Genomic DNA, 13,754 nt, shown 5'->3' with positions numbered 1-13,754 from the left:
CCACCCCCCAACCCCAAATTACCCCCTGTCCCATAAAAAGTAGTTTGTTCTCTATAGCTGTCTGATTCTTTCTTGTTGTATTCTCTAGTTTGCTGGTTTTTATTTTATTTTTGCTGTGTTTTTTAGATCCACATCTAAGTGATATCGTACAGTATTTGTCTTTCTCTGTCCAGTTTCAGTTAACATGATGCCTTCCAAGTGCATTTGATGCAGGTGGCAACATTATATTCTTTTATGGCTGAGCAGTATTCCAGTATATGTACATACATTGTGTATCCCTTGGTCTGTTGATGGATGCTTAGGTTGCTTCCATACCTTGGCAATTGAAAATAATGCTGCTATGAAGATTGGGGTGCATATACCTCTTCGAGTTAGAGGTTTTGGGGGTTATATATCCAGCTGGGTCATGTGGTAGTTCTATTTGTAGTTCTTTGAGAGACCTCCATACTATTTTCCACAGTGACTACACCAATTTCCATTCCTACCAACAGCAATGAGGGTTCCATTTTTTTGGCCACACCATGTGGCATGCAGGATCTTAGTTACCAGACCAGGGATCACACCCATGCCCCCTGCAGTGAAGCGCGGAGTCTTAACTGCTGGACCGCCAGGGAGTCCTGATCTGTGATCTTTTTGATGATAGCCGTGCTGAGAGCTGTGAAGTGATACCTCACTGAGGTTTTGATGTGCATTTCCCTAATGATTAGTGATGTTGAGCATCGTGCCTGCTGTTCATCCATATTTCCTCTTTGGAAGAAAAGTTCTTCTGTACAGTTTTTAAGGGATAATATACATCATATGTAAACAACACATATAACTCAACGTTCATGAAAGTAAGTGTTAGTCGCTCAGTTGGGTCCAACTCTCTGTGACCCCATGGACTGTAGCCCGTTAGGCTCCTCTGTCCATGGAATTCTCTAGGCAAGAATACTGGAGTGGGTTGCCATTTCCTTCTGCAGGGAATCTTCCTGACCCAGGGATGAAACGTGCGTCTCTTACATTGCAGACAGATTCTTTACCATCTGAGTTACCAGGGAAGTCATCAAATGTAAAGATTTGTTTAACCCTCAAATAATTGGGATGTGTTTTGTCTGGGTATCTTTTTAAAGTGCTTCCCATCTACTCCAGACCTCTCTTGTCTCCTCCATGGGTTTCTCAGTGTCAGTACTGGCCAACCTGTTGCTCCATGTCTGTAGTAATACAAACTTTTAACAGCTACTGAAGAGTAGCTGTTGCTCTTTGGTAAGGCTTGCCTGGTAGCTCAGCTGGTAAATAATGGCACCTGCAATTCAGAAGACCCTGGTTTGATTCCTGGGTTGGGAAGATCTGCTGGAGAAGGGATAGGCTACCCACTCCGATATTCTTGGGCTCAGATGGTAAAGAATTTGCCTGCAATGCAGGAGACCTGGGTTTGATCCCTGGGTTGGGAGGATCCCCTGGAGGAGGACATGGCAACACATTCTAGTATTCTTGCCTGGTGAATCCCATGGACAGAGGAGCCTGGCAGGCTACGGTCCATGGGGTCGCAAAGAGTTGGTTGGACAGGACTGAGCGACTCCACACAAGAGGAGAGAGGAGAGATGGAGGCGAGGGCAGCACACTGCGTACTCAGACTGAAAACATGATTTGGGGCTTCCCTGCCAATCCAGTGGTTAAGACTCCACGGTTCCTCTGAAGGGAATCCTTCCACTGCAGGAGCACGGGTTCGACTCTTAGTCAGGGAACTAAGATCCCACGTGCTGAGCGGCGTGGCCAGAAAATTTAAAAACATTGTTTTAAAAATGTTCGATTCAAGGAAGGAGGGTCTCTTCTCTATTAACTTTTTACCTCTGATCTTCAAAAAGCCCATCTTTGGCTTGATTCGTAATGTCCTCTGTGCTTCTATATTTTAACAGGGCAGCCCTGCTTTGTATCGAAATGTTTATTCTTTAAGAGAGCAAATGTCTGCCTTCCATTTGGCTTTTAACTGCATAAAGGAAAATGAGAAAATGACTGACTGTCCTGAATTCTCAGAGGCGGAAGGAGTGTTCAAGACCAGAGGCTCGAGTGAGTAGAAAGAATTCAGTCCGTTTGGACTTTTGCATCTTTTGAGACAAACCTCTGAGATATTAAAAAAAAGATTTACTTCTGTAGTGTGAAAGCTATCTTTTCTGAATAAAGCCATATTTTTCAGTGGAGCCTAACATTTAAAATTTGGGATGTTTCACACAAAAATCTAGATTTCTGATTTCTCTTGAAAAAAACATCATTGCTGAGCATACACCTTATGTTTGCATATGGCCACAATTAAGTGTTAAATGTTACAATGTCAGAGTCCATGGACTCTTTTCATCTTTAAAATTGGGCATGCTGTAGCTTTGCATAAACAACCCTTCTTCTTCTTTTTTTTCTCTTTTTTAATTTATTTGTGTATTGAAGGATAATTGCTTTACAGAATTTTGTTTTTGTTCTGCCAAACCCTTGGTTTTTTAGAGGATTATTATTTGGTAAGCATTTATATGAATACCAAACACCCAACCCTGATATTGTAAACAAATATTCTGACATCTTAACAGCCTGCCATACTCTTTACCATAAGTTTTAGATTGTAACCTTTTTGGTAATTTTTTCTGTCACTTTTGGTTTTCCAATCACAAAGCACTTCAGACCCCAGAACTAGACAAAATCCTGGCCTTGCTATAATCAATGTAATCCTAAGGTTCCAAATGGTTTTGTTTGGTTTCTTGAACCATGGTTTCTTGAACCATCTGCAGGTACATTTCAACACCTACTTGATTGTAGGGCATTGTTAATACAAATCCAGTGCATCTAGCTCTGCAGTACACAACCTTCTCCCATGTACTCATTTATATTTATAATTTGTAACTTACGTATTTTTCAGTTTTTATCTGAGCTTTAAGATATTTTATCTACATAATTGCTATAAATTCTGTAGACAATTAAATTCCCTTTTTGTACCCAGGAAAAATTGTGGCTGTATTTTTCGTAAAATCATATACAGTCAGAACAGAACCAATATTGGAACATAACCACATCCTTTAAAATGTTCAAAAGAAAAGGTTTCATTTTAAATTTTTAAATAAAATGAGATATTATATCAGAAATGCAAATATATCTTGGTGTATCATTTGAAAGCCCAAAGAAAGTTAATTTTGGTAATTAAATTGTTATCTTTTTAGCAGTCATGTTCTCTTGCATTTCAGTTAGATTTCCTTTTTTGAATAAAAATGTACTACTGGATTTTCCTTTTCATTGTTAAAGGATTTATGTTCACGCATTAACTTACATCATGAAATTATGATGATGGGTGCAATTTTCAAATGATATTGTAAAAGAAAATATTTGAACCTGTGTTTTGTTTTTCTTTTGTTTTGTGTACCTAGCCAAAAAGGAAAGTCTTGGTGAATGTCAGCTGTCTGAGTTCTCTGCACAGTCACCATCCAAACGTCGGAGAATATCCTCTCCAAGCAGCTCTGACATAAATGTAACTGATGCGGTTAGTCTCCAGACACCCAATGTCAATGTTGCTGCTTGTCCCATCACAGACATGGAGTGTGCTGTTGAAACCTTTGCTGATCTCTCCCAGGTAATCCCCTTACTGGGAACAGGAAGTGAAGTTTTGGGTTTTCTAGCTAGCCAGTTTGAGGACTATCCATGCCCTTTGCAATGTTAGCACTTATGTATGTTGCATTGCAGTGTTTTGGGCGTCCCGGGTGGGTCAGTGGTAAAGGAACCCACCTGCAATGTAGGAGATACAGGCTCAGTCCCTGGGTTGGGAAGGTCCCCTGGAGGAGGAAATGACAACCCACTCCAGTATTCTTGCCTGGGAAATCCAGTGGACAGAGGAACCTGGTGGGACTACAGTCCATAGGGTTGTAGAAGAGTCAGACATGGCTCAGCGACTAAACAAGAACAGCGTGCCATTACTATATTTGAGCTGGCTTTTAAATTGTGTGTGTATGAGGGATTTCCTGCTTGTTAAATTTTTTTGTGGTTGGTTGGCTTACTGACTATGAGAGACTGCCTTGATCAATATGTTACTTTTGATATGAAAAACACTACGCAAAGATGAAGCCCTGTGATCTATTTGTGATGTATTATTCTAGATACCAATGGTACCATGGTGAGAAAGTCCCAGTCCTGCCCTTGAACAGCATTTTGTCTGCTGTGGGCAGTAGACATATGAGCATCTTATTTACACAGACCTGGTGAATGAGGTGGCAGTTACAGTTGGGCTGTACCCCCAAGGTCTGGGGTCTGGCATGTCTGCCTTGCAGCCCCTCACTGGTTTAACACTGGCTGGAAAGCAAGGTGTCATTTTGCAATTTTTCCCTTGCTCTCCCCATTCTTTCAAGTAGCCATAGGGGGTTTTTTTATTGTTGCTTATAACTACCTAGAGGCTGTCAACATCATCAAAAGATGAGAATCAACATGAGTTCAGTAAAACTGTGGCAGATCCTTGCGTGTGTGCGTACTTAGTTGCTTTAGTCACGTCTGACTCTGTGTGACCCTATGGACCATAGCCCACGAGGCTCCTCTGTCTATGGGATTCTCCAGGCAAGAATACTGGAGTGGGTTGCCATGCCCTCCTCTTGGGGGTCTTGCCAACCCAGAGATCAGACCTGCATCTCTTACGTCTCCTGCATTGGCAGGCAGATTCTTTACCACTAGCGCCACCAACCCGAGGATCCTCGACCTTCACGCAAGTGTAAACAGGGAGCCAGTTCTCTCCCGACCCTTGGTTTTGCCTTGAACCAGTAGGTTCCTGTTTCTTTAGCGAGAGAAGACACCTTATGCTGGTAGAGTGGAAGCTTTTTTCCTGGCACCTTCTCTGTCATGTAGATCCAGCACATGTCCTGTTGATCCTGTCTAGACTGGCTCGGTAGATTTGCTGCCCTTTATGGTCAACCATCCGGACCCATGAGTTTCATGTGTATCTCAGAGTCGCTTATAATCTCTGCTCTCTCTGCCCTATTCTAGTTGATATGCAATAATCTGAGGGTAATTCTTTTATCAGAATTTTGATTAATTTTTGGACACACATCATGATTTAGAAATGGTTTCCACATTAATAGGAGTATGTTTTCTACCCTGACCATTAATGGTTTTCCCTTTCTAACTATTGATATCTTCTGTTGTTTGATTAGTAATTTTGTTTTTCATTATTTTGAAAATTTCCTCTTTAAGGAAAGTAGTTAACATAGTTTTCTAGACTTCAAACAATAAGGCAGCAAAAACTGTGCCTTATGAACGCTTCCTAGGGAATTGAGCATCGTCGGATTGGATGTTTGGGATTCAGTGAAAATGAATACTTCATTTTTAGTTCTATTCCTACATACTTCCATAAAAATTAATTAGATAATGAAGTGATGCATTGATTGATTTAACATCAGATTTCCAGATAATCTGTAATGCTAACTCAAATCTTTATAAAAATAGTAATCCTATAAATAATAAAATTTAATACTTCTTTACTGTTTGTTTCCCCCCAAGAAATTTTCTGCATCTGGTTTAAATCTACAGTCTGGATGTTTAATGACTGAGTCTCCTCTACTTTCAGAAGTTACAGAGGCTTCAAGTGGTAAGTTTTTCGTTCTTCCTTGGTGCCTGTGCTGATTCTCCCATGAAATGTTTGCTCAGTAGACATTTATGGTTGGTTTACTTGTATGCGAACATTTAGATGCACTGAAACCATTCCTTGCATTTTAGGAGCTCATGGTTTAGTAGAAATGTTTTAGGGCTCTTGTTGTGTGAGAGGTGACATACTGCCCTTTTAGAGGCACAGCCGCCTCCTTCCTCTGCGCCTCCCGGTTACTATATTTTATGTTGTCTCTTTGTCCCCAGGCCATGGAGGCTTTGACTGTTGTGTTTATCATTGTATCTCTTAAGCACCCAGAATATATGTGTTCCATGTCAGTCATCAGGCAGTGGTCTTCAGAGGATTTGCAGGGGGAGCCTTGCCTTGTTTAACGGCATAGGAGGGCTTCTCTGGTGACTCAGTGGTGAAGAATCCGCCTGCCACTGCAGGAAACACGGGTTCAGTACCTGGGTCAAGAAGATCCCTGGAGGAGGAAATGGCAACCCACTCCAGTATGCTTGCCTGGGATATCCCATAGACAGAGGAGCCTGGTAGGCTACAGTCCACGGGGTTGCAAAGAGTCAGACACGACTTAGCAGCTAAACAACGCAGTGTGTGAATTGTTTTATTTAATAATAATCTTTCTCCTCAGCATCTTGTCCTCTCCCTCCTACCAGACTGGCATCCTAGAAATGCTTCTGATTGCAGCACTAAAGATTGATCAAGATTCGTTGTCTAGCTCAGGTTAGTTTCAGGATGGCCGTCATAGGCATCATGAGTGGAGGCAAGTTAACAGTTAATAGCTGAGCCAAGGATTCCTGTTTAACTTTCCATGGAGCTGACACCGCTTCTTACCTTTACTCTCAGTAGCTCGATTTGAACTAAAAGCTGTGACCAGTGCCACTTCTCTCTCTCTGTCTCTTTTTTCTTTGTATTTCCAAATGAAATCCCAGATGTTACACTCTAAGCAGGATGTCTTGGGGTTGAATTTCTGAGAAGCATGTTACTCCCTTGGCAAATACGCAGTACCTTTGGTGTAGAATGGACTGACTCAGACGTCTGCCACCCTCATGGTTACAACTCTGTGTTGAAGGAATCCAGGATGCTGCCTCCGTAGAAGGGAGAGGATCCAGTGATGCCATTTCGGTTGATAAATGTACAGAAGTGAGCGCAGCCACAGCTCCCGAAGTCAGGTCCCTGGTTACCCCACTGTGCCAGAAGGACCCTCCATCCTCCGAGACGTTTGTCCTACGTTCTGTCCTGAAGAAACCCGCTGTGAAGCTGTGTGTAGAAAGCCTGCAGGTCAGTAGAGAGCTACACCTCCTAGAGCAAATCAAATAAAGATTGCTTTTGGTTCCCAGAAGTACCTCTGAAATGTTATGTCATACTCCTAACGGAAATGTTATATCATTTTCCTAACGGAAAATGTCTCGCCCTAATTTTTTTTTTTGCCTCCTCTTTCTCACTTGTAGTAGCACTGGGCACTTTTCTTTTTTACTTTCTATTTTTTCATTTACACTCAGTGTGGAATATAGTATGTTGATGATTCCACATGCCTCGTGGCCAAAAAAAAACCCACAAAACATAACAAAAGCAATATTGTAACAAATTCAATAAAAACCTTCAAAATGGTCCAAATAAAATAAAAATAGTGCACATTTAAAAAAAAGAAAACCAAAAGCCAAAACACCGTATTGTGCTATTTACATACTTGTTTTTTTTCTTATTTTGGGGAAAGTCTTATACTTCAGATCATTTATACAGTATACCTCAGTTGACACTGTCCAGAGTACACTGTAATTCTGGCCACTCATATTTTTCCTTAACTTCATTTGCCAGGCCAGATCCAAAAGGAGGAAATGGATTTAGCCCACATTATAGATTCCTGTTTTTTCATTTTGGCTTAAAACTACTTACTAGAGTAATAACTAAGAAACCCAGTTTTTCTTTGTGGCTAATATCATGGTATTTTAAGTTAGATCAATTATGAAAGTAAAGGTAATCTGCAGTACTGTATAGTATCTATCCTTGGCAGAAAAGGAATTCCAAGTTGCCATTCTTAATGACTCTGTGTGTGTATTTATATATGTAAAATTATTCATGGTTGTTTATTTTGTTTAGGAACACCATGACAACCTCTATAATGATGGGGCTTGTCCAAGCTTAACCTCCAGTCTTGCAAACTGTTGCAAAGAACAGACAGCAGGTAAGAAATTCAGGTTTATTTTGAAGCATGTGGATATAATTTTCTTGTTATTAAGTACATCTGAGATAATCTGTGATATTGTCAATGACCTGCCGATGCCTGATGCTTCTGAAATTACCTGGGAGTGAAGAATATTTGAGGGGTGGAGGATGGAATCTCTGTAGAGAGTCTTCTCAGAATTGGTTCTATCCACTTCATTTATCCATTTTTGTATAATGGTAAAATTTATAGAGGAAATGATATTCCAGTCTTGTCATCTAAAATCAGCATGCAAAATTTACTTGAAATTGATTACCACATTTTAAATTGGAAATATCGTGTATCTCTTCAATTTTAAACTTTTTTTCTCTCTACTAACTATATTTTGTATTATATGAATAGCCAATCCAGTCATGTTAAGATTTTAGGATATGCCTTTTAGTAGATATGCCAGTCATGTTAAGATTCTACAGAAGGTCAAGAAAATTGTAAAGTACTAGCCTTTCCAATGCGGGAGACCTGGGTTCAATTTCCTGGGTTGGAAAGATCTCCGGGAGAAGGGAAAGGCTACCCACTCCAGGATTCTGGCCTGGAGAATTCCGTCGGCTGTATAGTCCATGGGGTGGCAAAGAGTTGGACATGACTGAGTAATTTTCACCTTGACCTTCACAGTCTTGCCCGGTACAAAGAAGAGAAAGAGAGTTACTTTCGGAGAGGACCTAAGCCCTGAAGTGTTTGATGAATCTTTGCCAGCTAACACTCCGCTGCGGAAAGGACAAACACCTGTCCGTAGAAAGGATTTAAGTAGCCTCAGTCCCCTGCTGCTTGAACAGTCTCCAGTTCCTGAGCGGCCACCTCAACCAGATTTTGATGACGAGGGAGAGAATCTTGTAAGTATGGAAAGTGTGAAGCAGACTTGTTTATGATTTCTTCATACCTCACCTATTTGCATGAGCAGTAACTGTGCTTTGAAATCATGAAACAAAATGAATGATGGGTTATGATATAAGTTAATGCATTTTCTAGCTAGATTACTACCAGTTTTCTCCTGTTAAAAGCAATCACTTCCATGACTCCTTGAACATAGCATATTTCCGGGAACCTTACTGCTATTGATTGTAAGATGTGCCGTTCTTTGAGAAAAAATGCTGAAAGTTAAACACACATACCATGTGCTCAGATCTCAAAGGTATTAAGATGTGAAAGAGCAACAGTCTTAGAATCAATATATTATAAATTGCTCTTCTAAATTTCTACAGGTAGGCTAACTGGATTCAGGGATATGCACAATTTTTGAATTTTTTGATACATAGTTCTAAATTAGCATTCAGAAAGTATGTACTTGTTTGAACTCACAGTACTATAAGTAATCCTATTTTATTATATCTTTGTAAAGCCTGAGTATTAACTGTACTTTTTTTAAAATAGCTTAATAGGAGAAAAAGATGACTTGAAAATGTTGTTAGGTTTGAACATTTTCACATGTTTGTAGGCCATTTTAATTTCTTCTCTTGAGAATTACATATTCATTTTACTACCCATTTTACATTGGGACTGTCATTCATTCTCTCCCACTATTATACCTTGAAATAAGAATATTCTGCTTTTGGCCACCATGGAGTAAGAGGGACCTAATTTATATTCCCATGGAAAAGAACTTAAAAGCCAGAGAAAAAGATAAGGAACAGTGGTTCACAGACACTGTCTATTGGACGCACAGACAGTAATCCCTGGGTAACAAGGGAGGTGAACCTCAAGAGAGCCGCATCTTGCTGCCTGGGCTGGATTTCCAGGCTGCGGCACAGGGAGGAGTTGCCTCGACGGAGCCTGGACGTCTCCCTGAGTTGAGAGGATGGAGTTAGGGCCTGGGAAGGTGAAGGAGGCTGGAGTTCTCTGGTAAAATACCAGAGAGGAGACTTGCACAGAGAGAACTCTGGAGATCTGCTGAGGGTCTCGCTGGAGTCACTGCTGGTCCTCACACCCTTGTGAGAAAACTGCCCCAGACCAGGGAGGAACTGCACACAGAGCTCACGCAGGGCTCCCCAGGTGGTGTTTGTGTAAAGAACGCACCTGCTAGTGCAAGGGATGTCAGAGACTTGGGTTCAGTCCCTTTGTCGGGAAGACCCCCGTGCGGGGAGGGCATGGCAACCCACTCCCATATTCCTGCCCAGAGAATTCCATGGACAGAGGAGCCTGGTGGGCTACAGCCATAGGGTCGCAGTGAGTTGGACACAGCTAAAGTGACTTAGCATGCATTCACATAAGCCAGGAATTGTGTCCCCACCAACCCTCGTAGCAAAACCTTATAATTCAGAGGGTGTCAGAGACTCATTAAGTGGAGCAGAATTAGACTAACAGCTAACTTGTATTCATGTAGCTGCATTGCGTAGTGAAACCCAAGAATGTAAGAAGGACTTTTAGCAACTGTGAAGCTGTGGTGATCCAGGCCAGGTTACAGGCATCAGATGTAATTGTCCACCCGGCCCTTCACCCCTCCGCTGAAGGCCCTCAATAAAATGGTTGGATCCTTCCCACCAAAACAAAACTAGCTAGCACCAAATAGCGTTAAATTCCAAATGTCTGGCATTCAAGTAAAAGTTAATAGTTGTGTAGGGAACAGTGTCCATAATGAGGAGACAAATCAATCAGTGAGAACAGACCCAGACATGATACCTACCGTAACATTTGTGGAGAGACAATCAAAGAGTTATTTTAACTGTATTTCCTGTGTGTACAAGACTGTGAGAAAAGATTGAGCTTAAGAACACAAAAGATAAAGACCCTAAATTAAACTTTATATGTTAAAATCTCCAGGAATAAAAAATGTATTGGGTGAGATTAATAGCATATTAGAGACTGCAAGAGAAAAGATTAGTGAATTTGAAGATGTAGCAATAGAAATTATTCTCAGTAACACAGAGAAAAAGACTAAACAGGAATAAGCAGACAATTCATGATCTGGGACAACTTCAGGTGGTATAATATGCTTGTAATTAAGGTTCCCAAAGGCGAAGAGATAGTGAAAGGAACAGAAAAAACATACTTGAAAAGCAATGGCTGAAAAATGTTCAAATTCTTTAGAATTAGAAGCCCATTGATACTAAAGTTCATCAGATTCCCAGCACAAGAAGCGTAACATACAGAAAGCTTAAAATCAACAATAAATGGCCTAAAAGGAGCCAGAGAGAAAAAGACACCTGACATAAGACAAAACAGAAGAGGCAGCAGCAGACTTCTTGCTGGAACTATGGGAACCAAAAGACAGTACAGCAGGGTCTTTTAAAGGTGCATTTAAGTACTTAGAGCAAAAAAAGAATAAATACAAAATACCTGTCCAGTGAGAATTCTCTATCCAGTGAGACCATCTTTCAAAACAAAAAGTGAAATAGAGGCTTTTTCAGACACAGGAAAGTTGAAATAATCCTATTACCGTAACAGGTTAGCCTTAGAAGAAGTATTAAAAAGGAAGCCCTTTAATCAAAAGAAAAATAGTTCTGCATGAAAATCTGCATCTACACAGGAATGAAGAGCCCTGAAAATGCTAAATATTTGGGCAGATATAACAGACTCCTTTTTAATTAGTCTTCATAAGGACAGTTGTTCAAAGCAAGAGTAAGAACAAGTTTTTGTTTATATGCAGCCAAATTAGTGTGGCATCAAGGTAGGGAGAAGTTCCTAGGCTATAAACAAAGTGGAATAAGTTAAAAGATAAACCACAGTAAAATGACAAAAATACATGGGCTACACCTAAAGCCATGCCTAGGGAAATTTTTAAAAATTAAAGGCTATATTTGAAAATGAGAGGTCTGAAATTAATGATCTCAGGCTCCACTTTAAGAAACTACAAAAAGAAAATCAAACTAAGACGAAAGAAAGAAAGTAATAAAAATAAGTGTAGGGCTTCCCTGGCTTGGTGGTAAAGAATCTACCTGCCAATGCAGGAGACACAGGTTCGATCCCTGGTCCAGGAAAATCCCACATGCCGCAGAGCAGCTGGGCCCATGTGCCACAGCTGTTGAGCCTGCTCACTAGAGCCCGGGAGATGCAGCTACTGAGGCCTGAGCTCCCTGGAGCTTGCACTTTGCAGCAGGGGAGGCCGCTGCAGTGAGAAGCCTGTGCACCGCAACGAAGAGTAAGCCCCGCTCACTATAACTGGGTGAGCAGCAACAAAGACCCAGCACAGCCAAAAATAAATTTAAAAGTGCAGAAAATCGATGAAATAGAGAACCGAAAAACAATAGAGGAAAAAATCATTGAAATCAAAAGATTGTGTTACAGAAAATAATGGTAAACTTCTAATCTGACTGTTAAGGAAAAACAGGATACTCGTTACCCATACAAGGAATAAGGGAGGTGACATAACCAATTTCCTAATAATAGATAAATTAAAAGCATAATAAAAGAATATTATGAACAACTTGATGTTACGCCAGTAAATTCAAGAACTTAAGCTACATTCCTTAAAAGATACAAAGTGTTAATTTCACTCAAGAAGAAATAAGTGGTGTCATTAGCTCTATATCATCTAGAGAAATTAAACTGTAGGTAAAACCTTCCCACAAAGAAAATTGCATGTCCAAATGACTTTACTAAAGAATTCTATCATTTAAGGAAGGCGCAATACTAATTCTGCCTCAGTCAGTCAGTTCAGTCGCTCAGTCACGTCTGACTCTTTGCGACCCCGTGGACTGCAGCACGCCAGGCCTCCCTGTCCTTCACCATCTCCTGGAGTTTGCTCAAACTCATGTCCATCGAGTCGGTGATACCATCCAACCATCTCATCCTCTGTTGGCCCCTTCTCCTCCTGCCTTCAGTCTTTCCCAGCATCAGGGTCTATTCCAATGAGTCTGTTCTTTGCATTGGGTGACCAAAGTTTCAGAGCTTCAGCATCAGTCGTTCCAATGAATATTCAGGGCTGATTTCCAATTGAGTTGGACATGCTTCCCAATTGATCACTGTCAGCTTTAACCTGATACCATAATCAGATATTATAAGAAAAGAAAACTGCAGTCCAGTATCCTCATAAACATATTAAAATATGTAAAAGGGAATAAATTATGAGTAAATAAGATTTTACCCCCAAAAGGCAAAGTCCGTTTAATATTCAAAAAACAGTCTATGGAATTCACCATATTAACAGAATAAAATAGAAAAATGATACAGTCTTCTCAGTAGGTGGAGAAAAAGCATTTGACAAAATCCAGCATTGATTTCTGATAAAAATTCTAAGCACACAGGTGATAAAGGAATTTATTTAACCTGACAGATTTTATCTATGAAAGATTAACAGCTACCATTATACTGGCTGTATAAAAGAAAAGATTTGACATCTGCATTTATATTTACCTTGAAGCTTGCCTGAAAAATACTATAATGTTAGGTTGTATTTGTTAATAGATTTTCTTACTTTACCGGGGTTAGGATATGGGACTTCAAATGATCCAAAAAGTAATTTATTGGTGAATCATCAATGCCTACCCTTCACTTAAAGTTTTATTATTATTGTGGTGGATTATGGTTAGTAAATGTGGTTTCCTTTAGGATGATTGTAAATATTATAAAACAATTATATTTAGTATCTTATTTTGCTTTTTTTAAAATTTAGTTAATCCCTTATTGATTTCCTATCTTTATGCTTATTAGTTTGTTCTACAAAGATATATCTTATTTTCTTTGGGGCACATTTTTTTATATGTCCACTGAATTTAAAGATATCTAATTTCTACCCTTTTGTTTGTTTAGGAAAACATAGAGCCTCTTCAGGTTTCGCTTGCCGTTTTGAGTTCTCTTAATATGTCTTCAATTGCTGAGACTCTTTCAGGTAGTAACTTGTAAATAATCATAAATATCATTAAATGTATGTATATATGAAGATCTCCTTAGTTTTAACTTTTTATTTTTACTATGATCATAGTTGACTTTTTTAAAAACCCAAATAGAAAAGCATATAAGAAATCTCTTATCTCATTCCATTCCAAGTCGCATGCTTTA

The 13,754-nt window shown here is 39.8% G+C and overlaps 1 protein-coding gene across 3 annotated transcripts in view; it reads left to right on the top strand.

The window, feature by feature from the left end:
• CDCA2 (cell division cycle associated 2) overlaps positions 1-13,754 on the top strand; it is a 43,007-nt gene that overhangs the window by 14,018 nt on the left and 15,235 nt on the right. For 2 of the 3 annotated variants that reach the window (XM_020911755.2, XM_020911753.2), the window contains exons 5-11: positions 1,896-2,046; positions 3,384-3,586; positions 5,494-5,581; positions 6,672-6,880; positions 7,700-7,784; positions 8,436-8,653; positions 13,506-13,584. In XM_020911755.2, coding sequence (XP_020767414.2) covers positions 1,896-2,046; positions 3,384-3,586; positions 5,494-5,581; positions 6,672-6,880; positions 7,700-7,784; positions 8,436-8,653; positions 13,506-13,584 — 1,033 coding nt within the window. The remainder of the gene's footprint in view (positions 1-1,895; positions 2,047-3,383; positions 3,587-5,493; positions 5,582-6,671; positions 6,881-7,699; positions 7,785-8,435; positions 8,654-13,505; positions 13,585-13,754) is intronic. The other variant, XM_070459646.1, reaches the window with a different exon arrangement.

Source organism: Odocoileus virginianus, chromosome 31 (assembly GCF_023699985.2).
Source record: "Odocoileus virginianus isolate 20LAN1187 ecotype Illinois chromosome 31, Ovbor_1.2, whole genome shotgun sequence".
NCBI lineage: Eukaryota > Metazoa > Chordata > Mammalia > Artiodactyla > Cervidae > Odocoileus > Odocoileus virginianus.
Note: the sequence above shows the minus strand (reverse complement) of the source record. Positions and strands in the feature narration are given on the sequence as shown.